At 33.6% G+C, this 23,770-nt stretch overlaps 1 protein-coding gene across 1 annotated transcript; it reads right to left on the reverse strand.

The window, feature by feature from the left end:
• Positions 1-15,256: 15,256 nt before the first annotated feature.
• On the reverse strand, positions 15,257-16,590 carry LOC145018093 (BURP domain-containing protein BNM2A-like). Its single transcript, XM_078976014.1, has 2 exons — positions 16,440-16,590; positions 15,257-16,353 (listed from the first exon to the last, which is right to left on the reverse strand). The coding sequence occupies exons 1-2, from the start codon at positions 16,491-16,493 to the stop codon at positions 15,505-15,507; spliced, it is 903 nt and encodes a 300-aa protein (XP_078832140.1). The 5' UTR covers positions 16,494-16,590; the 3' UTR covers positions 15,257-15,504.
• Between the last annotated feature and the right edge of the window lie 7,180 nt (positions 16,591-23,770).

The following is a 23,770-nucleotide window of genomic DNA, read 5'->3' on the forward strand; positions in this document are numbered from 1 at the left end:
CCATCACCTGGATACCATCACATGTGATGAGGCTCAGATAATCCTTCAAGTAAAAGACTCGTTCCTACAACGGTTGGACTCAAACAAGAGCTGCGTAATAGGACCAAATCCAACACTCTGAGATTATTCAACCCTGATCACATGTGACGTGACGTATCCACCTAATGGCTAACTCCCATCACTTAGAATCCCACAATGCACAAAGCAAGCAGCATTCAGACAAGGGAAAATCTAACCATAACATACTCAAGCAATCATAACCACATAGCAAGAATCTGAACTAGCATGCAACACAACTCATAAACTCAGGCATAACCTAATCAGGCTATCCTACTACTGACTATTCAGCACTATCATGCAGATCAAAAGCACATATAACAGGCACATAAGGCATCCTCCCTAGATCCTTAGTCCTAATCTAGCATGTTGTTCTATTAACTGATAATCAAAACATAAACTTGTACGGGTATTTTGGGGTACTTACTTAAGCTTGGTTGATTGCATGCACCACACCTCTTTTCTCTTTTCAAAGTTTTTATCTTTCCAAATTCTTTTTGCTTTTCTAAAACTATTTTCTTTATCAAAACTCCCTTTTTACAAAACTGTCTTTTCATTTGAAAACTTCTTTACCAATTCCTCAGTTTGAGTTCAGACACCCCCGAGGGCATGTCCGAATCCCTCAAACCAAGGCTCTGATACCAACTTGTAACGACCCAAAATTTAAGACTAAAAATTTCTTTTAATAAATCATTACTTAAAGTAAAGTCATCATTCCAAAACATATTATGAGTATAAGTTTTTAAAACACATGTTCGTTATCAGAGTAAACATTCCCAGGCTATCTAATCTATGGTGTGTGCCATGCGATCACCCCGAGCTCTTCCCTACGCTATTGGAAGTACCTGAAACCAAAACTGAAAACCGTAAGCACGAAGGTTAGTGATTTCCCCACCCTACCAGATACCATGCATAACCACATACTGCACATACTGGGCCACGCCCACTATCTTGGGCCTCGCCCGTACCTCGGGCCTCGCCTGCTACAACGGCCCTGCCTGGCTTCGAGCCCCGCTCGGATACAGATATGTTTTACTTAGGCCCCGCCTGTCACAGGGCCTCGCCCGCCAACAAATAATAACACATAAATATTTCATAACTAACACATACAACTGGTTCTGTCCTAAGGCCTCGCCTATCCTGGGCCTCACCCATGTCCTGCTACTGATGAGTCATGGGAGCCCGTCCACGCTCCTAATGGTAGTGAGGTACGGGCCTGGCCCACTCTCAATCCTGTTCTAGTTCGGGCCTCGCCCCTATTCTGCTACTAATGAGATATGGAACCCCATCCACACTCTGCTACTGGTGAGATACGGGACCTCGCCCATACCCACCTCCCTACCAGGCACATACATGTATCACACAGACAACAAGTATAAACTATCATATAAACAATTCCTTGGGCACCCGCCCGCCATTACTGGACCTCGTCCTGAAAATAATACTAGCATACTGTGCCTAGGGCTAACCTCAGGTCTTCTACTCATAACTACATGGGCCAACATTGTGGCCTTAGACCCATTCACACAAAGGGAAACTCACCTGCACTGGCTGAACTTGCTGATGATCTCACTAGTTGCTGCCTGAAAACTCACGGAACTCCTGCTCCCCTTGCTCCCCGAACTACCAATATCAATGCAACACTGAGTCTAACTGACCCCCAAAAGACAACCAAGTCCACCCTGGTCCAAAGTCAAAGTCCTGGTCAAAGTCATCCTTCCAGGTCAACCCTACTCGCCGAGTCACCCTACTGACTCACCGAGTTCAAAATGATCAGATACCTTCCATTCGCGACTCGACTCGCCAAGTCAGTCCATGACTCGCTGATTCTACCGATTTCTGAGTCCAGACCTGTCCAACTCACTGAGTCTCCACCCGACTCACTGATTCGAGTCACAACTCGAAGGGTTTGGGGGTTTCGCAACCTGACTCGCCGAGTCCAAGAACAGACTCGCCGAGTACAAGGCAATCTTCATACGACTCGACGAGTTGTTCATCCCACTCGTCGAGTTTCTCCACAACTTCATGCTACTCGCCGAGTCCACTCAAAGGACTCGCCGAGTCCCTTCAGTTCTCCTTACATGCAGAGGACTTTTGAGTCATGCATGGACTCCAAACAATAGATTTACCCTTCCCAAGCCTATTCCCTACGTAAAGTTGCAATCTTTACGTCTAGAGAAGGAGATCTAGGCAAAACATGCCAAAAACTAGGGCTTAAGGCAAAAAGACTCCATGATCCACTCAAGGGCTGATACTTTATGGAATTCTAGACCAAAACAAGCATGGATCTGAGGTTGCAACCTCAGATCTGGACCTCAAGCTCAAGATTGATTTCAAACATGGCTTAAAAGCCCCAAAACTCATAACCAAGGAAAATCTGGAGGAGAGAAACGAATTAATACCTTCAAATGCTCTGAAATGATCCCCAAACTTCGGATCCAATGCCACTCCTTGGTGCTTCAAAGATTCCCACTTCTTCTTCTTCCTTTAAATCACCCAAAAATAGCCAAAAGCATGAATGAGCACAATGGGGGCTTAGGGTGCGGTGTTATGGGTGTGAGAGACAGTAAAGGAGCACTAGGAAGGAGAATGAGGCGATTAAATAGGCTCCAAGCCCCGGATTTAGGGTTTTCCTCGCACAGACCCTACTCGCCGAGTCGCCTTGGCCGAGTCGTCGAGTTGGTCACTTATTCCTCGACTCGGATCCCGCTCGGACTCGTCGAGTCCTTCCTTGGACTCGCCGAGTCGACCCTTAAATTAGGGCTTTTCTTTCCTTTCTTGGCCTTTGAAACTTTGGGTGTTACAGTTGGGTTTTAGCTATAAGAACATCCTATGTGCTCATACAAACCCTAATGCTTGGATCTAGGTTTCTCTATTGTACATGCAATTCATCCAAGGCTATAAACCCTAATTCTAGCATATGATAATCAATATTAACATATGAATGGGTTTAAGATATTACCTTGATTGTTATGTAGCAATAACAATCACAATTCCTCATTGTAATGACTTTAGAAAGCTTAGAGTCACAAATGTCACTCCTCTAATGGTTCACAAACACCAAGAGCAAGAGGATGAAGAGGAGAAGAGAAGGAGTCTACCCAAAACGTGTGAAAACGTTATAGAACAAGTTCACCACGTTTTTGGGGCTTAAGGGTACTATATATACATGTAGGCTATTAGGGTTTTCAACTAGGAAACCCTAATTTTGATGCTTAGGCCCTAAGCAACCCATGGACCCTTCTTTAATAAGCCTTGGACGATTTCAATGGGTTTCCCCATAGAATTCGTCCAGCCTTATATTATAAGGTAATCCATAGCCCAATTGCAATTATCTTATAATTAAAATTCTAGTCCCTTAAGTTTAATTAATCTCTTTTAGCCACAAACTTAATTCTTATTAATTCTTGACTAATATTAATTAAACAATATGATTTCTCCTTTAATATATTATTCTCATAATATATTAATAAATCATATTTAATCATTTCTCTCCATAATTCATCCTATCAAGTTGCTTTGGTGAAGGCAACCCAAAAGGACCATGCACCATCGGGTCAAGTACATACCAAAATAGTTATGGACTTAGACACTAATCCAACAGTCTCCCACTTGAATAAGTCTAATAACTATTCCGCGTATGACTTCAGATCCTGATCTGTAATCATAGCTTTCTAAAGTCGCTGTCAACTCTGATCTTATCAGATACGCGTGTCCTTTAGATAAGCGATCATATATTCCTCCATTCTAGACATTATTGTATAGACTGGGACATGGATCTAAATCATTCTCTCTGTCTATGTCCTGTTTTCGGGATTCAGATTTATGACGACTGACAACAGACTACAATTGAACACATCAATTTAGTCCCGACTTGGCCAAGCGCTTAGGTGCCATCACTAAATCATCGAAGGGCCCACAGATATCGCTTTTATCCTACTTTGTATACAAGGAACGGATAAACTTTGACTCAATGCTCGCTTGCACTCACTCACCAAATCACACACAACAATATGTTTTATAACACTGAGTTACTGGTGCGTTTACATATTATCAATGGGCAACCGACTCGCAAGATACAACTCACACATCTCGGTTTCAAGAATATAAGATATTATTATCTCACCAATCACTCGTGATAAAATCCATGAAGTGATCCAAGTGAGTGTGGGTTTAATCCAATGCTCAAACTCATATTCATAAGCACTCATGAACGTTGCAGCAAACATTTGCTTATGTCTAATACTCTTTAGACAATCCACACACCAATTCACAATAGTCTTCATTCATATCTACTTCCAACATATGAACGACTATGGCCTGTTCAAATAATTTAATTGTTCTTAACCAATTAAATTATTTAGGAAGAGAAAACATGCAAGGTGAAACACAAGAATAATACTAATCCCATATGTCCTCAAACCTTTGAGTATAAATAAAACACCTTTTATTTATCACCATATCGATTACTCATTACTTGTCATTTCGGATAATCAACTTCTTACTTGAATTACAACACTTGTCTCATGCACACAATGTTTACCTATGGTTCTTACTTTGTGAAATAGAACAAATGAACACATTTCCAATCATACTCATTTCACAACTCCCAATCTATATCACAAGTGTAAGAATATCAAATTCTTGCCACTTATGGAATATGTTAGATTCTAACATTTTATGTAATGATCCTTTTGAAATGTCACTGCACTAAGGTCACAATGACTATTGACAATGAAATTACAAAGTTCTCTATGATTGCTACAATACAATTCCATAGACGTGATGTATCTCACACAAAGTACATTTCTTTGAACATCCTTTTGCATAAAATTTCTAATCTAGACATAGATTTTCAATATCTAACTCCCAATATGGAAACGTTTTCATATTTCTATATGACAACTCATTCTTAATAGAATCTTATCTATTCATAATAATGTCGATATGCTCCATCCAATATCATACTTCCAACTACTCACAAGCGACCAATCCTCAGCAAGCTTTGGATCGTCCTTTGACAGTTGTTTAATTATCTTAGTCAAAACCGATTCTTGTCCTTTTCCCTCTAAATGCGCTAGACATTTGGAAAATTTTAGAATGGTCAAATATTATAGCACTTGCAATCAATCTTATACCCGAAGCGTATAGGACACGATGCATAATGTCTTACATAAAGATATGATACTTTATCAATCTTTTACCATAATATTTAATGTGTCACATTCTCACAATTCGAACTATGAAGAGGGATGCCACAATCATAATCGAAATTTTGAGAACGCACTATGTACTCTTGACTAAATTTATTAACATTCCACAACCTAAGCCTTTAGATTTGAAATGAAGCATAATATTCTCTCCCTTAATTATAGCAAAACAACTATTCAACCCTTACAACTTTGCAAACTATGACTCTTGTTCTCTATAATTAATATTGCTAACTTGCAATACTTGCCTTAATAATCATACAATCATAACATTTATGCTCCCACTATCATGATGATTATTATAAACATAACACTTATGCTCCCACTAGCTTTGACATGTATTCAGAAACAACTTAACTTTCAGAAAAATAATACCTATTGAATTTCTTAAGTTCATATTTCTATTACCTAATGCTTTGATAATCTTTTATCAAGGTTATACACATTTCCTTTAGATAGCTCATATGTGTGTCTAAACAATTAAGACTAATTGCCAAATCTCACAATTCGAATCATGGAAAGGGATACGGTAACCATAATCGAATTCGAGAATACAATTTTCACAATCACTATCTTCTCAAAATTTCTTTTCAGTGAAAGCATTTCCTCACAGTCATATTCATGAAGGAGGGAATCTTATGACACTTAGATTTTAATGGTGTATGTGTTTCTATCCATGTGAATTTGTTAAAACAAAGTTTTCGACAAATTCAAACTCATATGGATCGAACTTTCTTAATCTTGATCTCTTGCCTTATGGTAACACGGCTGCCCAGCATGTCTTTCAAGTAGTTAAGCAACTCACCCTATCTTATCAATGTACTATTTATTGATCAAGGTCCTTGCCTTTTATGCATTCAAATGAGAACTCGTAGGGCTCACATGCATAATTAACTCTATTGGAACGGCGCAGAAACAAGATAATGTCAACACGATAGGTTGTAAACCTCAAGTCGTGTGCTAGTGATGTTCGATAAGGTTTATTTTTATTTGTTCTTGAAACCTTTCAAGACCATTAAGACTCCCACTGACTCCTTGACATATAAGATTCTCTTGTCAATAAAAACATTTCTTGACAAACAAATATTCAAGAGTTAGTGTAGCTTTTATCAAGACAAAACACTTCACAAAATTGGTTCTAGTTGGTCTACAACTTTCCACATTTGGTGAATGTTATGAACCTTCTTAAGACTTGTCACTCAATGTCACAATCTTAACTCTAAGACTTGTTTTTGGAATAAAGTATGATTGACTTCTTGATTTAACCATTTCTTCAATTCTTGATTCCTCTTCTTAGACATACAATTGTACTAAGACTTACTTAGAGGATCAAGATATGGTTCTTAATCATTAAGACCTATCATAAAACATAATAAAAGGTACTCTCACTTCTTCTTAGAATAGAGAAACTTTTATCTTTCTGCCTACTTGATTCATCTTATTCGTTTTGCTATTGATTTAAAATCTTACAATCAACTAAGAATTATACTTAATCTCATAAGTGTAATCATATTTACTTAACCTTAGTAAATCATGACGAATATATTTGTTACTCTTTTGGTGGACTTGATCAACACATAACCTTGTGTACTCGATCTCCTAGTCCTTCACTTGACACTTTGTCAATGAATTTGTCTAATTTTCAAATATAAAATTTCTCATTCATCATGCAACCAAGTTGTGTGATTCCAAATTTCTTTCTGATTGAAACTTGGGCGATGAGGAACTTTCCCTATTTGGTAAATTATTGACCTTTCCACAAATAACATAATTAAGAATCACAACCATTCGTTGTAGAAATATGCAAACACCAATTTTTCATAACGATTTCATTGCAAGGAAATAAATAAATAAATAAATGAGTCAAACCAAAATTTATTTTATTCATAAAAGCAACGGAAAACATTTGTCCTTACAATGCAAAATCAACTGGAAAACTATGTAATCAAATATTTCTAACTACTCTATCATAACTTTCTAAGCTCAAAATCTAATCTTCAAGTCCATGCGATCGAGATCCATTTCTTCGTGATTAAATTCATCTTGCTCTTTCATCAAGTTTCCTCTCTTTTCATTGATCCTGCAAAACATTCAAATGCAATCTTATCACATTATGTATCAAGAATCAATGAATATGAGCTTAATTGAGTTAGATAGTGGATTTCACCTGAAGTACAACCACACTCTTTGACTCTCCCATCTTCTGGGCTCTTCAGGCTCTTAGGGCAGACTCGTATACAATGCCCTTTCTCTTGGCAACAAATGCAGGTCGGTTCTCCTAGAACGTCCTCGGAAGCATGGTTGGTTGACTTTCCCAAAAAAATACGCTCAATTGCTTTGCCAAATCATTTTTGATTTAGCAGCAATGAGCATGTAAGTTCAGTAATGGTTGGTTAACTTTCTTTTGAACTCATTATATGATTCGGGAAGTGACTGCAGAACCCAGTTCACAGCCAACTTATCCGGGAATGACACACCCAACATTTTCAACCTATCAATGTGTGATTTCATTCCTAGAACGTGGGCACACACGGGTTTACCATCTACATGTTTCATTTCCAATAGGGCTTTAGTGACATTGAACCTTTCAATTCTTCGATCTTGTGGGTTAGGGAGAACAACGGGAGGAGGAGGAGGAAGTGAAGCATGATTTCTTGTTCCTCGATCGAATCGTGGAATATCATCTTCATGTGGAATGCTTGTTCCACGGGATTTGGGAAGACCATAGTTGTCAAACTTTGACATCTAGATAACGGGAGAAAACATAAATTCAAGTTAGTTGATAGATTGAGTCCTTAATAAATCACCCAAATGAGATATTAAGGCTAGGATCCAACATAATACGCTACAACCTAGAAAAGGGATGTCGTAATCTAGTTGCAGAATATTTGAAGGTAGGTAAATGACGATTTACCAATTTCCACCATGAAAACGAAAAAGAAATTTAAGTTTTAAATCTATGAAAACTCCTAGATCCTTTGAGATTCATTGAACTTTTTAATGGCATGTTTAAATCTCGATATGCCCCTCTAGTTTGTGACTGGGATGCCGAGGATCACAAAGCGGGTGTGAATAACCATGAAAATCTACATGATGCCCCCACATGTTACAGTTACCTATTCGATGTGTTGGTAAACCATACACGCTCCACCGAACTATGACAAAACTTGAGTCACCCTTCACTACCTTTGCTTAGAACCATTTAGTGTGCCGGTAAACCACACACGCTCCACTAACGTCTTCGCAAGGGCACAAAGTGTAATTTCATGGAATTGCATCAATTCACTTTTGCCTAAAGTAACTAAGATTGGGATTTTGTAAAAACATTTAGTTACTTTTGTACTTTATTATACTTATAATGGAAGGTTTTGTCCTATCCTACCCGTTTGGCTAACGACCCTCCACTAGTCAAGAGTGCGGTGGGTAAGAGTGGATACTCATTCAATCGCCATTTTATAGGCAATTTCCTTAAACAACTCTTATAGATCGGCTTCGTGAATGAGGCCTACTAACGGTAAGACTGACTTTTACTCATACACACACACACACACATATATATATATATATATATATATATATATATATATATATAATGTTATACTTTTAATGTTATATATAGTAGAGGGTGTATTTTACACTTTTAAAATACTAGGTGTTCTAATTTAATAATTATACTTTTAATTTAATTAAATTGTACACCAAAACTTTATGGATTTATTAATCCTTTAATTATACACCTTAATTAATTAATAAAGTCATAAGGGTGTGATTTGAACTTTTCAAAACAATACTAGGGTTTTAGAATTTAACATTTCTAAATTAAACTTTTAATCAACTTTTAAATTCCAAAAACTTGAGGGAAAGTTTTTGAAACATTTCAAAACATTAGGGTTTAGAATTTAAATATTTCGAAATCAAACTTTTTAATCAAAATTTAAATTCCAAAACTTGAGGGCAAGTTTTGAAACCTTTTCAAAACATTAGGGTTTCAACTATTTAAATTTCAAAACAAAACTTTTGAGTTCAAATTTAAACTATAAAACCTAAAGGGAAAAATTGAAACTTTTCATAATACAAGGATCAAATAACAAATAATATAAACTAAACAATTAATTTCATCATTATCTATATTTGACCTTGATTTCAATTTCTTGTAAAATAAGTTACCCAATTAATACAAATAATCAAACTTTATCAAATAAGGAAGTTATTATTTAATTAATTAGTAATTATCTTTTGTTTAATCAAGGATATACTCACAAATATGAATAAAATCGGATTTTAATGACTTAGAACAGATAAGGCAATTATCCATGAGTAAAACAGCAAGAAATCCCGAAATCCCCTCTTTCTGACGCTTAGACTCGCCGAGTCAGGGACTTGACTCGCTGAGTTAGACAGACCCGTCGAGTTCATCCACTGACTCGTCGAGTCAGGTCGGGCAGAGGCCAAAAAATCGATTTTCAGTTTGAACAAACATACAAGGCATCAATACAATAGAAATCAATCAAGGCTCTGATACCATTATTGGTTTTTAGCTATAAGAACATCCTATGTGCTCATACAAACCCTAATGCTTGGATCTAGGTTTCTCTATTGTACATGCAATTCATCCAAGACTATAAACCCTAGTTCTAGCATATGATAATCGATATTAACATATGAATGGGCGTTTAAGATATTACCTTGATTGTTATGTAGCAATAACAATCACAATTCTTCATTGTAATGACTTTAAAAAGCTTAGAGTCACAAATATCACTCCTCTAATGGTTCACAAACAGCAAGAGCAAGCAAATGAAGAGGAGAAGAGAAGGAGGCTACCCAAAACGTGTGAAAACCCTAGAGAACAAGTTCACCACGTTTTTGGGGCTTAAGGGTACTATATATACATGTAGGCTATTAGGGTTTTCAACTAGGAAACCCTAATTTTGATGCTTAGGCCCTAAGCAACCCATGGACCCTTCTTTAATAAGCCTTGGACGATTTCAATGGGTTTCCCCATAGAATTCGTCCAACCTTATATTATAAGGTAATCCATAGCCCAATTGCAATTATCTTATAATTAAAATTCTAGTCCCTTAAGTTTAATTAATCTCTTTTAGCCACAAACTTAATTCTTGACTAATATTAATTAAACAATATGATTTTGTCCTTTAATATATTATTTTCATAATATATTAATAAATCATATTTAATCCTTTCTCTCCATAATTCATCCTATCAAGTTGCTTTGGTGAAGGCAACCCAAAAGAACCATGCACCATCGGGTCAAGTACATACCAAAATAGTTATGGACTTCGACACTAATCCAACAAAATGTTCTATCAATTTTTTGTTTTTTTAGTTTCTAGGTGATATTTATTATTTTGATTTATGTCATTTATCATATGGAAAAAACACGTGAAATATGGTTCAGTTGTAAAGCCACACCGAATGGAATTTCTATTGATTTACTTTGTGTAATTTTATAAAAAAAAAAAAAAAAAAAAACTAGTGCAAGTAATAAACTTTTCTTTAATATGGTGCAATTGGGGGTCATGTTTTTGATCCATGACCACTACTTCTACTACAAGACCGTCTTGATAGTATTGATATAGGTAAACTTGAATGGTACGACGAGCAAACCTCCTCAAATTGATGGAAAGTTTTTTGTAATAACAAACAGTGAAAAACAACCTTTGGGGTTCTATAATGAAATAAATATTTCCATTGAATTGACATGCTAGATAAGAAAATGAAAGTAAATTCTCATTTTTTGCATTTAGCCTAATCATGGGTTAAATGCTTTAAATAGCAATGTTGTTTCATTTGCTTATCTAATATCATATCTTAATTTAATTTATGTTTTTTTATTAATTTAATTTTGTTTTTAAGCATTGTAATTTGAAAGTAGAATGTTATAATTGTGTATGCATAAGTGTGACTGTCTTTGTTTTTTTGTGTATTGTAATTATGTAAATATATTTGACTGCGTGTAACTGTATGTGTATGAGTACATGGCTGTGTATGTGTCTCAATTTTATTAGTGAATTATTACACTGCTTTGGGTTGCCTTTTAGTTTTTATGTTTGATCTTTCATTCTGTTACTCTTTTGAGATAAAATATCTATAACATTGAATCTTAATACTAAAGTCAATATACCTACTATTCTACTAACTTGCCGGATAATCTAAATGTAAATCACTCATTAAATTAAACACATGAATAAGTTATTAAAAAAATCGTAAACATGTATCGGAAAATAGATGCATAAAGTAGAAGGTATATCCGAGCTAACCTCGTCAAGTTAGTATCTTAGTAACCAACGCAGGTAGACCTATCAATGGGCGGGTTTTGAACCTGATTCGCTCCAAACCCGTAAGAATTTTACGGGTTTGGATTTTAATTTTCGATTCGTTTACTCGTTTATGATTCATATCCGTTTACCCTTATAATAAATGGGTTGGGTATGGATCATTGTTGATCTGCTCCACTTATAACCCGTCCCATTTTATATATCTTGACTATCTTATAAAAGAAATCTCACTATTTCTATAAATAGATTTAATATAATAATAATTTTTTTTTAAAACGCTCAAATCTCTAAGCTTAAAGTACAACTAACCATCAATAAATTATCTTTCATGTTTTGTTTGAATTATATGAAATTGGGTTCAAGAATCTTTATGATATTAAAGCCAATTAGTAGGGTATTTATTTAAAAATTCTTATTTTAACAAAATTAACTAAAACTTAAATGAAAATGTTTCATTATAAAACACGACATGTAAAATGGGACAAAAAAAATATATTATTAATGATACAATATATGGTTAATCGATAGGATTTTGGTCTATTTTTTATGATTTGATTTAACTTACATTAATGAAACTTTATATTTTTAACAAGTACAATTAGTTACTTCTGACAGTATAAAAATAATTTATATAAATATTAATTAAGAATCAGTTCTTACAGATACTCAACATGTAAGGCTTCACACAAAATAAGAACCTTAATCGGTTCAGATTCCAATCAATTTTAAAATTTAGGAAATTGTCAGTTACAAACCTCTTTCTTATCCAAAGATAGATACATCGGGAAAAAAAAGCTATTAGTAAAAAAAAACCATTCAAAACTTGTACAATTTGTGCTTGCCGTATTGCATGAGATTAAAAATAGCAACTAAATATTTTTTTTAATTATTTAAGCTAAAACAGTAACATACATTATTTAACCTAAAACTAGTAAAACCTATTTGTTTTTAAACTAAAATAGCAACGTACTTTAACATTTAACATGTAATAGCAACATACTTTCATATTTAAAATATAATAACAACTTATTTTTATTTGTAAGCAAATTAACATAGTATTATATTTAAACCAAAAATACAATGTATTTTCCTTTTTAAGCTAACTTACCATCTTTAATCTTTATCTCGTAATAGCATATCAATAGAAAACTTATTGCCACTGAAAACAATTCGCCAAACGAAACTATTCGTTGAACAGAAAGTATTTGATTCCACCACAATACGTGTTCTTTGTAATAAACAATTTGTTTGGAAAGAAAAAAAATTCTGAAAAAAAAAACTATTTACCGTCCGCCAAAAGAAAACTATCCATCCAAATCTCCAAAAGAATCACGTGATTTCGAAATAAAAATTAAAGTCGCAAAGAAACTAATAACCGAAAAGAATTAATAACCGTCCGCTGCTTTGCGCGGGTATGCAACTACTATATATATATATATATATATATATATATATATATATATATATATATATATATATATATATATATATATATATATATATATATATAGGGTTAGGTTCATGTGAGACGGACTAATTTTGTGAGACCGTGAGACGCATTTTTTTATTTTTTTAGTTAATTCAAGTTCCAAAAATAATATTTGAAAATAGAAATTTTGGATTTTTCCATTTATTTTGCATTTTAAAATTATTTTTTAGAATATGCCAGTGTAATATTCTATTAGAATATTTCACGTATTTTAAAAAAAATGGAATTTATTTTTTTTTATATTTTTTTTTTAATTAATTCAAGTTCCGAAAATAATATTTAAAAAAAGAATTTTTAGATTTTTTCCATTTATTCTGCATTTTAAAATTATTTTTTAGAATATGTGAGTGTAATATTTTATTAGAATATTTCACTTATTTTTCAAAAAAAACGGATTTTTTTTTTATTTTTTATATTTTTTTATATTTTTTTTAGTTAATTCAAGTTCCGAAAATAATATTTAAATAAAGAATTTTTGAATTTTTCCATTTATTTTGCATTTTAAAATTATTTTTTTATGTGATATCACGGTGTCACAAAATTAGAATGGTCTCAAATGAACATGAACCTATATATATATATATATATATATATATATATATATATATATATATATATATATATATATATATATATATATATATAGTTAATATACCCTTAAAGGTATATAAGCTTAGGTACCCTAATCAACCATAATACGTTATTTTGTTTGATATATTCATTATAATGTTCTTAAACTTCAACCACTAACTGAATTTACTTTCAACATTTCCAAAATTTCACTACTATTTTCCTCTTACATCACATATTTTTGTTGAACACTAATAGGCTATATATATTATAGTTGAAAATGAAAATTATGTAAGAGGACTATAAATGTGAAATTTATAAAAATCTTCGAAGTGAATCAAGTTAGAAGTTGAATTATAAGAACATTGAACCATTACAATGTATATATATGATACAAAACGACGTAGTATAGTGAGTTTGGGTACCTAAGCTTATATACCCTTAAGGGGATATTCACTTTTCCCTATATATATATATATATATATATATATATATATATATATATATATATATATATATATATATATATATATATATATATATATATATATATATATATATATATATATATATATATATATATATGGTTTTCCTTTAGATTACAAACTTGAATGCAGCGACATAATTGTATATTTTAAATAAATTGTTTTACCTTTTAAGATGAAGCATCACACACTTCTTCATGAATTGTTGGACAGTTTAGAATTGAGCTTTGATTAGAAAATTGGTTCAAGTGAAATCGATTTTTATGCTCGAGAGCTCTACATAAAGATACACATAATACAAAACTTTTTCAACAAGGCAGTAGACTAAAGCGAGATTTTAAATATAGGTGTAGTAGCTGGTATAGAAACCAAATTGAATTATGTCCCTAAATTGAGATTTTACAAAAAAAGTTTTGTTTCAACTTGGTTATTTAGCAGTTTTGAGTCACATGTTTCAATTGAATTTTTTACAAACCCAGCCGGTTCAATCTAAATCAAAAATAGGAAAAAACCGGTTGATGATTGACTCGTTTTTTTCATCGGGTCACACTCAAACAATTTGACCGGTCGATATAACCGGTCGGGTTGATCCTTGTTTTAATCATTAATTAAATGTATAGGATATGCACGAGACAATTTTTATATTTATGCTTAGTATCTGTGTTGTCGATTTCTAAAACGTGATTTAGTTGTTTATTGGATTAGATTTATTTATTCATTTTGGGTAGCAAGAAGATAATTTTTTGTTTATGATCTTTTTAATTTCCATTTTAACGACTAAAAAATTATCACATGATTAAGAAAATATTCAGCCAATAATCCATAGTCTGTCAGAAAATGTCACAATAGAAGCTCTGTCGGTAAAAGCCACAACATAAGGTTCGTCGCTAATCATTGTGATTCGAAGGCTTCAATGGATTTAGTTAAGAAATCATTGTGACATATCCATGATTTATATCGAATGAGTAGATTTATACTTTAGTAATATACGTATATAATTATTAGGACATTCTAAATACACTCAAACTTTAGGACTATCAATATCGGAATTTTATTTTAAACTTTATTGTTTAAAATTATATCTGAAGGATATCTTATATAATGAATGCATCAAAATGTTATTTGATTCGTCTAAGCCTTTAGATATAAATAAGAACACATTTTGAAGCAATTTCTACTTGAAAAACTAACATACAGCACACTATATATTACAAATTAACCACAATATTAAAATATACCACAAAACATGCGATATTATTGTGAAGACGAATATTAAACATAACCAAACATGGTTACATGGCGTCTCTTTGGATGAATTTTATTTAACGTCACAACCAAAGGAAGTAAAATTAATTCCTTCTTTTGTTTTGTGTACGTATCTAACCATATACTGCTTACATGGTTGCAGAAAAAGGTATGAAGACAAAGTTATCGCTAGGAAAGAAGTGACAAACAGATGAAGTTCCTGGCTCGACACCAAGCACGCTAAAGGATGGATGCTTACGACTCCACTGAGACGTATCCATGTGGCAAACACTCAGTGCCTCAACCACATCACCATCTTCACCTTCTAATGAAACCATAAGCACCTTGTTCTCGCTCTCTTGGCTATGGCAATAAAACACAGCATATGGGTATGGCATGGTGTGACAAGCTACTAACTTTGGAGATGGTATGTTTTGTGAGATTTCAACCACTTTATAGTTTTGCAAAAGTCCAACTGATGAGTGTTTAAGGTGGGTTGTTGCCAAAGTTTTGACACGAGTGTCAAATCCAAAGATTTTACTTGTGAAGTCGTAGACCGATTCTAATGAGGTTGCACAAAACTTGGTCTCACCCTTAATGGGCTTGACCTCACATTCTTTGAGGGTGTTTTCCATGGCTATGGCTTGTGGAGAGCCATGTGAGATTGAGAACAAGTGAAGGAGGTTTGGGAATTCTTCAAGAGAAAAAGGGATGTTATCGGCTTCGGCTTTAGAAAGGATTTGAGATGGGGAAAGGTGTCTGTTTGGGAAGTAAATAGGCATCACTTCGCCTACTTTTAAGTTATTTATCATGAAGAAAACCATTAATTGAGGGTCTTTATGATTTGTAGATGGTGACGAGGATGATGAATGTTGATGATCAAGACCATGACCATGATCTTGATGCGTATGGTCATGATGATGGAGCTCTTTAGTGTCATCCTCCGTTTTATTAAGTATTAAGACATTAGCTTCTGTAGCGCTATCTCCTATCACATGCTGTTGCAAATTGAAGTTGTAAAATAAGTTAGATTTGACCTTAATAACAATTATGTGTGTGACAAAGTAAGAAAAAGAGGAACTACCTGAACAAGAAGAAGATGAAAGAAAAGAACCCAAGATGCAAATCCAAAAGCCATGACTTGTTCTATGAAGATGCGTGCTTTCTCTTGTAGGTTGTATGTTTACAAATTTTATCCCAAACTATTAAACAAACACAAACACACACACACACACACACACATATATATATATATATATATATATATATATATATATATATATATATATATATATATATATATATATATATATATATATATATATATATATATACTAGCCGTTTACCCGCACCAAGCGACGGGTGTGACAATGGTAGTTGAATGCTGAAAGATGAATTAAACCCTATAAATGGAAACGTCAGCGATATATATATCCAAGATTTGTGAACTGAAATTGCGAGATTTGAGGAAATACGGAGATAAGGAATGAACCGGGTCAAAATAGCCTAAGAATAAGGGATAAGAGATTTGACATTTCCAACTGTTGACCTTATGTACTTTACTTTTTTTGTAATGCATAAATTGATTGTACAAATGCATTGTATGTTTGTACAACTTAAAATTCAGCATTTCCAAAAATGCTTTATTAGATAATATATATATATATATATATATATATATATATATATATATATATATATATATATATATATATATATATATATATATATATATATAATTGGTCAAATCGTATTGATATACATTTACTCACACAGGAGACAAACAATTGGAAATTGGAATACATATAAAATTAGCCAAAACTAAACATTGTTACATAAGCTAATAACAATAATATAAAATCTACCTGCATAAAGTGGTATTTAAGTGGTGCCACCTAACGAAATAATGATTCGGGTTACGATGATTCATGTTTTAGTCCAAAAATATCAGTAGATTAATTTAAAAGGTTTGATAATACCTTGAAATTATTATTTTTTTCTCAATCAACAATGTGTTACATCCTTGCCTATTTGACAGAAAAGGATACTTGGAAAGGGATATCTTTCATGAGATTTTTGATGATTATTTTATTCGTCGTCTATCATAATTTGAATAAATAAATAATATAAGTTATTGATCTTTTGGAACAAAAAAAAGTCATATCAGAGTGATAGGTCCCTAACAGCCATCTCTTAACATTGGAAATTCAAGCTTAATTTAAAACAAAACATGACTGCGTGTTATTTTGGAAGCGTCGAACATGTACATAAGAACAACAATAATGAACTTAGTACATGTTCCATATATTTTTCTTAATTCTTATACGATAAATGCTGTACATAATTTTACTGAAGAAAAAGTCACAAAAGGTACGTTATTTCATACGAGTATTTATTAAATTAAGAGTTATTAAAATCGTTCTCCTAGTTTGATTAAAATTGCATGTTTGTTTCTAACGTGTTTTTTTGCACTCGAACTATCTTTATACTATAATTTTATTTCGTTTATAGTCTCTAAAAGTCGTAAAATACTATATTACCCTTTATATTTTCTTTTTCAATTTTTTGTATTATTAATTTAACATAAATTAATGTAATAACTCTAAATTATCATCACACACTCACAAGCAACACCACTGCCATAGACCACCGCTATTGCAATCAACCAAACGCTGTCATCAGCCACCATATCACCAACTACCACTACCTTTGTCATGAATTACCATCAACACCAATCATATTCTTTTCTCTTGTCACATAGCCTCAAATTTGGTCTCTCAGGTGTTAAGGTGGTGGGATATCCCGATCCCGATTCTTATGTCCTATACGGAATGGTTGTCCTGGTTTGATGCTTTACGAATAAGGAAGCATGCTAAGGAGGTCCTAAAGGTGTTTTTTGGTGACTTGATGGTATATTTGACATTTTCGGAATGATTTGTTGTTTGGCAGACATAGCCAAAAGAAATCTACTTTGTTTGATTCCATTGTTTCTCAGTCGTTTTTTTTTGGTGTAGTAATATACGTAGGACCTCGATTAATTGGGGAAGACGGCTGCAAAACCCTATGGATGCTATTTTGTAATTGTTCTTTTTTTTTCTAGCTTTTTGCTAGTTTTATCGAATCTTTTGCCGTTAAAAAAAAACAGACACCAACAAAACCTACATGTTCTCAAAATCCCCCAACCCTTTATTCTTCAAATCCCTAAAAAACGTACATTGATTGAAAGCCTCAAACAATCTATTCTCTAAATCCAAATCTGGTATATAGGGCATGAATGACAAAGTATAGAATGGCGTTAGTGAAAAATGGTTTTTTCAATGGGGGTTATGCTAGGAGAAGGTGTAGTGATAGGTGGAATCGAAAGCAATAGTCATAACCAGCAGAGTAGAGAGCGTTTGTTGCAATGTTTTCTGGCTAGATGAAAGGATACCGTCAAAGAGAGAGGGTATGGTGGAGTAGAGAATGGTGACATCGTTTTTTAGGGGAAGGGATATGGAAACAGATTGTAGAAATAGAGGCGATATAGTTGTTTCGAGGATGGTTAGTTAAGGTCCAATGGTTTCCGACGGAGGAAACGAAGGAGGTAGAGGTGGAGCAAACCTAACTAAAGAAGATTAAGGGATAGAGAGGTTTCTGTTGGCGGTGGAGCAAAACCGGTGGAGAAACAACCAAGTTGTTGGTTGTGGTGGGAGGTGGGTGGGGCCAATGAACTCCTTGTGATTTATAAATAATAATAAAAATAAATAACTGAAAAAGAAATTCATAAAGGTATTATAGTCATATCGGGAGAAAGACTAAAAATACAACAAATTCATACTACAAGGACGTCCGAGTGCAATAAAAAGGTATAAGGATGAAATGCATAATTTTAACCAAAATACATAGATGGATTCAATAATTTACTCATAAAATAACCAACCATTTTTCTTATATATGAAAACTGTCTCTTGTTTCACAATACCTGGATGCGGTTTTTGATGCAAAATGTATTTTTTAACATGTCCAAATTTTATTAATAAAAATGACTACCCATATTCTCGAGTTTAACAAAAGAACAGAAGAGAAAAGAAAAGAAATTCCCGAGAGAAAAGAAGAGAAAGGAAAGGAAAACAAAATTTTCTTTTGTGTTCCTGAGTTGGAGAGAAGTGGAAGGAAAAAGAATCATTTTGTTCTTTCTTTTCAAATCCTCCCAAATCGGAAGGAAAGTTAGGAGGGAAAGTGATCCTCCCATTTCCCTCCACTTCCCTCCTTTAATGAAATTCGGGAACACCTATTTCACTTATTTTCTTCTCATTTCCACCTATTTCCTTTCCTTTCTCTCGTTAAGTTGAACTCGGGAACCGAGCTATACAAACAAACGAGCGAAATACATCATTGAGCATTTACAATAGAAGAGTTTTTTCATATAGTTTTTTGGTGTCAAATTATTGTTAAATCATAAACAACAACAATTCTATAAACAACCACTAAGAAAAGCTTTTTCAAATATTTTTTGAGGTCGCGCACTCCATAAATATCAATCAAAGACAAAAATATATAAATATTTAATATATATATATATATATATATATATATATATATATATATATATATATATATATATATGAATATAAAAATATGATTTTGTGAAAAAATTACCATAAAGCTTGTTAATTAGTAATGTCTTTCAAAAAATTTGGTTCTGAAAAAAATCTCTATGGCTTATTAAAATGTTAGACACATTGTTGTAGAAATCAATCTTGCCGGCCAATTATCAAAGATTCACTGTTTCACAGTCTGCAATCGATTACGATTAGGGGTGTTTGGTGGAAATTGATTAATATCGGTCAAATTCGGGCTTGGTGGTCATTAGCAGTCCTTAATGCTAATGGACGGAAAATTTTAAAAAGAATTCAAATTATCAAATTTTTAGATATTACAACAAAATTTTAAATTTTCAAATATTCAAATATTCAAATATTATAATAAAGATATCAAAATGTTAAAATTTTAAATTTTCAAATAATATATTGAGTTTTTAAATAGTTTTATTAATAATTTATGGTCACCAATTAATCATCTTGTAGATTAATAAACTATTAATTATTAATGAAACTATTTAAAAACTCAATACAAAAACTGAATGCATAAAAATGTTGCATAAAAGGGCATCATACCTTCATGTGGAGTCACCAAAGAGAAGAACATTTGGAAAACGCCGAATCATCCAAGAAAACGTCATAATCAATGTGTCGAAACAATGTTTACTAACTTTGAAAATAGGCAACCTATATGCATTATTTATTTGTTGAAAAAAAGTCATCAAATGTATCTGTTGGATCTTCCACCATCGAATATTTTTATTATATGTCATTAGCCATAGAACTACCCATGAAAAATGCTCCAAATCTGTAACGCCCCGATTCTCAGGTATCAATTTTACATAAGAATTTTCTTGATTTCAAGGTCTACTCGATGAGTTGGTTGCTCTACTCATCGAGTAGCAGCAGGTTGGTCCGCATGTTTTAAGTGACCTACTCACCGAGTCCAAGAAGGGACTCGACGAGTAGGAGTTGGCAGATAAAACCCTGAATTCCGAGGTATTGCACCTTATTTAAAGGATCATTGGCCTCCTCAGCCTCCCCTTACAGCCTCTTGATAATCTATAAACCCTAATTCGTGTGAGTGTACCCCATTTGTGTATTTTTAAGCTTTGGAAGAGGATTTTTGGAGAGAAGAGCTTGGAGAGCAAGTATCTAGAAGCAAGGAACGTGTGGGATCTGAAATCTATCTTAGTTGGCATCCTTTGGAAGGTATCAAATCGTTATCTTGACCTCATTTCATTCTAGATCTTTTTTGGGTGAATTTTAGGGCTTTTCTTGTATGTTTGGAAGCTTTTCTTGTGTATAAGCTAAGATTTGAAGTTGTAACTTCAGATCTGAACTCTCTTGGGTCTTTAAGTCCATAAAGCTTCCAACTTTTGCAAAGATGAGACTCTCCTTAGGTGAAAACCTCCATTTGCAAGCTTAGTTTGTCATTTTTTAGACTTCAGGGCCTTGCATGCACGTAAAGTTTGCAACTTTATGTGATAAACATCCCTTGGGGGACTGGATCTACAATATGGAGCCTTAGCATGGCTTAAAAAAGCCTCTATAAGGATGAAGGATTGAATGGACCCGGCAAGTCGGATGAACGACTCGGCGAGTCCGATGAAGATTGTCATGGGCTCGGCGAGTTAGTCGAATGACTCGGCGAGTCGGCTAGGGTTTTCCCAACCTTTGGACACGTATGGACCCGTCGAGTTGAAAAGGGGAAACTCGTCGAGTTGGCCAAGGAGTTTGCGGTCACTGACACTAGGAACTCGACGAGTCGATCAAGTGACTTGGCAAGTTGGCGAGCTATGAAAGGAACTGAGCGAGTAGCTGGTTGTACTCGACGAGTTGAGGTCAACATGGACTGTTGACTTTGACAGTTGACTTTAACTTTGACCAAGGGTTGACTATTGGACTTCTGGGATATTTTGGGAAATTGGAAATTTACAAGCATGGTTCTATGGTGCATTTAGGTGGTGGAATTGTATAGGCAATCCAAGAGCTTGAGTTTATCTTCGAGTCGATAGTGTGAGGTGAGTTATCCTCACTATACTAAAAGGTCTAAGACACCAAGGCCGGCCCATTGGATATGATATCCTAGCAGTTGGTAGTAAGTTGAGTATGAATTAGTATTGCATGCTAGTTGTTATGCCAGTTAGGTAGATATGTAGGACTACCTATGTTATTATGTGATTATCTGAATGCGCATTAGTTGTGTTATTGTTGGATTAGGTGTCTAAATTCATAACTATTTATGGAATGTACTTGACCCGATTAGCATGGTCCATTTGGGTTGCATGGCATCATGCATTTGGATAGACTAAAATGAGAGAAATAACACTTATGGTTTATTAATATATTATAAGTTCTAATATATTAATAATATTATTTAATTAGTATTGATCATGAATTAATTTGGAATTAATTAAGTGATCAAAAGAAGACTAATTACATATATGGGTTGATTGTGTAAATCACCCATACTTGTATAGTGGGCTAATGCTCCATGGATTATCAAGTTGGGCTAAAGCCTATAGAATGCCCCATGGAGGCTCCATGGTGTCTTTGAACCCATGGATAATGGAAATGAAGAGCCATGTCAAGTTAGGGTTTACATGGTGTAACCCTACTTATGACACACTATAAAAGGAATATGTGAGCAACCAAAATGGCACTAGTAAGAATAAGAAGGCATAGCCAATTTTAGAAGTTTTCTATTTCTCTCAAGGTTATTCCAAGTGTATTTGGTGTTGTGTGAGACATTTGAGGCATCACACTTGAGGTGCTAGGCTCACAAGGTTTTTAAGGAATCTAAGCATCTAAAAGGTATGTCTTTCTTACTAACTTTTATGTTTAAAAGTTCCCCATGTATGCTAGATAGGTTATGAACCTTGGAAAATCAATTTTGCATGTAACATAGTAAAACATAGATCCAAGGTTTCTAGGGTTGCATGTACACCTTAGGAGTGTTAGAATGCTCAAAACCCAATAGTGGTATCAAAGCCTAGGCTTGTTTTCTTGATATTTGATGCAAACTTGCTGAAAAACTCGAAAAATTGGTTGCCTGGACAGTGGACTCGCCGAGTCATTGGGGGGACTTGACGAGTTCATGCCTATATTCAACCAACTCGACGAGTCAGTTCATGCACTCGACGAGTTGGCTTGTCAGAGTGCAGTTTTTCGACTCTTGCTGCTGGAAATGGACTAGAAACATTACCCTAAACTTTTTTGGTCTTATATAACTTGCTTTAGATGGTGTAATGGTTATGTTAATCCATTTTCAATAGCTATTATCAAAATTTCAAGTTTTATATGGTTAATTTTATGATTCTTGAAATTGTTGATATGCATGTTCATGAACTTATGAGTTTAGAAGATCATAGGAATTATTTGTAACTTACTTGTTAGTTTAATTCTTGATCATTATGTGTTTTATTGGAATCCATAATTTGTCCTCAAGTTATGGATTACCAAAAGTCATTCTTTTAAAGTCCATTAAAGAAACACATAGGTTACATAAAATGAAAAGTCTCTCATTTTAATAAACCATTTAACTCATAATTTATGAAAGATGAAAATTTTTGAAAGTTACAAAACTTGCACTCAAGTTTTGGAACATGTAAAGTCTCTTTAAAAACTTTAGTTCCAACCCCTAGAATTTTAAAAGTTAAAATTCAACCCTTATACTTTATAATATTATAAGTTAATAATAATTATATATGTATAAGAACAAGTCGTTTTACCGTTAGTAGGCCTCATTCACGAAGCCGGTCTATAAGGGGATATAAGGTTGCTACCTATAAAATGACAGCTTAATGGGTGTCCACTCTCACCCACTGCTTCC

Source organism: Lactuca saligna, chromosome 9 (genome assembly GCF_052625555.1).
Source record: "Lactuca saligna cultivar CGN05327 chromosome 9, ASM5262555v1, whole genome shotgun sequence".
NCBI classification, from domain to species: domain Eukaryota; kingdom Viridiplantae; phylum Streptophyta; class Magnoliopsida; order Asterales; family Asteraceae; genus Lactuca; species Lactuca saligna.

What these genes read in the sequence shown, in the direction of transcription:
- LOC145018093 (XM_078976014.1), bottom strand. Translation starts at nt 16,493, where the DNA reads ATGGCTTTTGGATTTGCATCTTGGGTTCTTTTCTTTCATCTTCTTCTT. An exon ending in TTCATCTTCTTCTTGTTCAG is followed by an intron (nt 16,354 to 16,439) that starts GTAGTTCCTCTT and finishes AATTTGCAACAG; the next exon opens with CATGTGATAGGAGATAGCGC.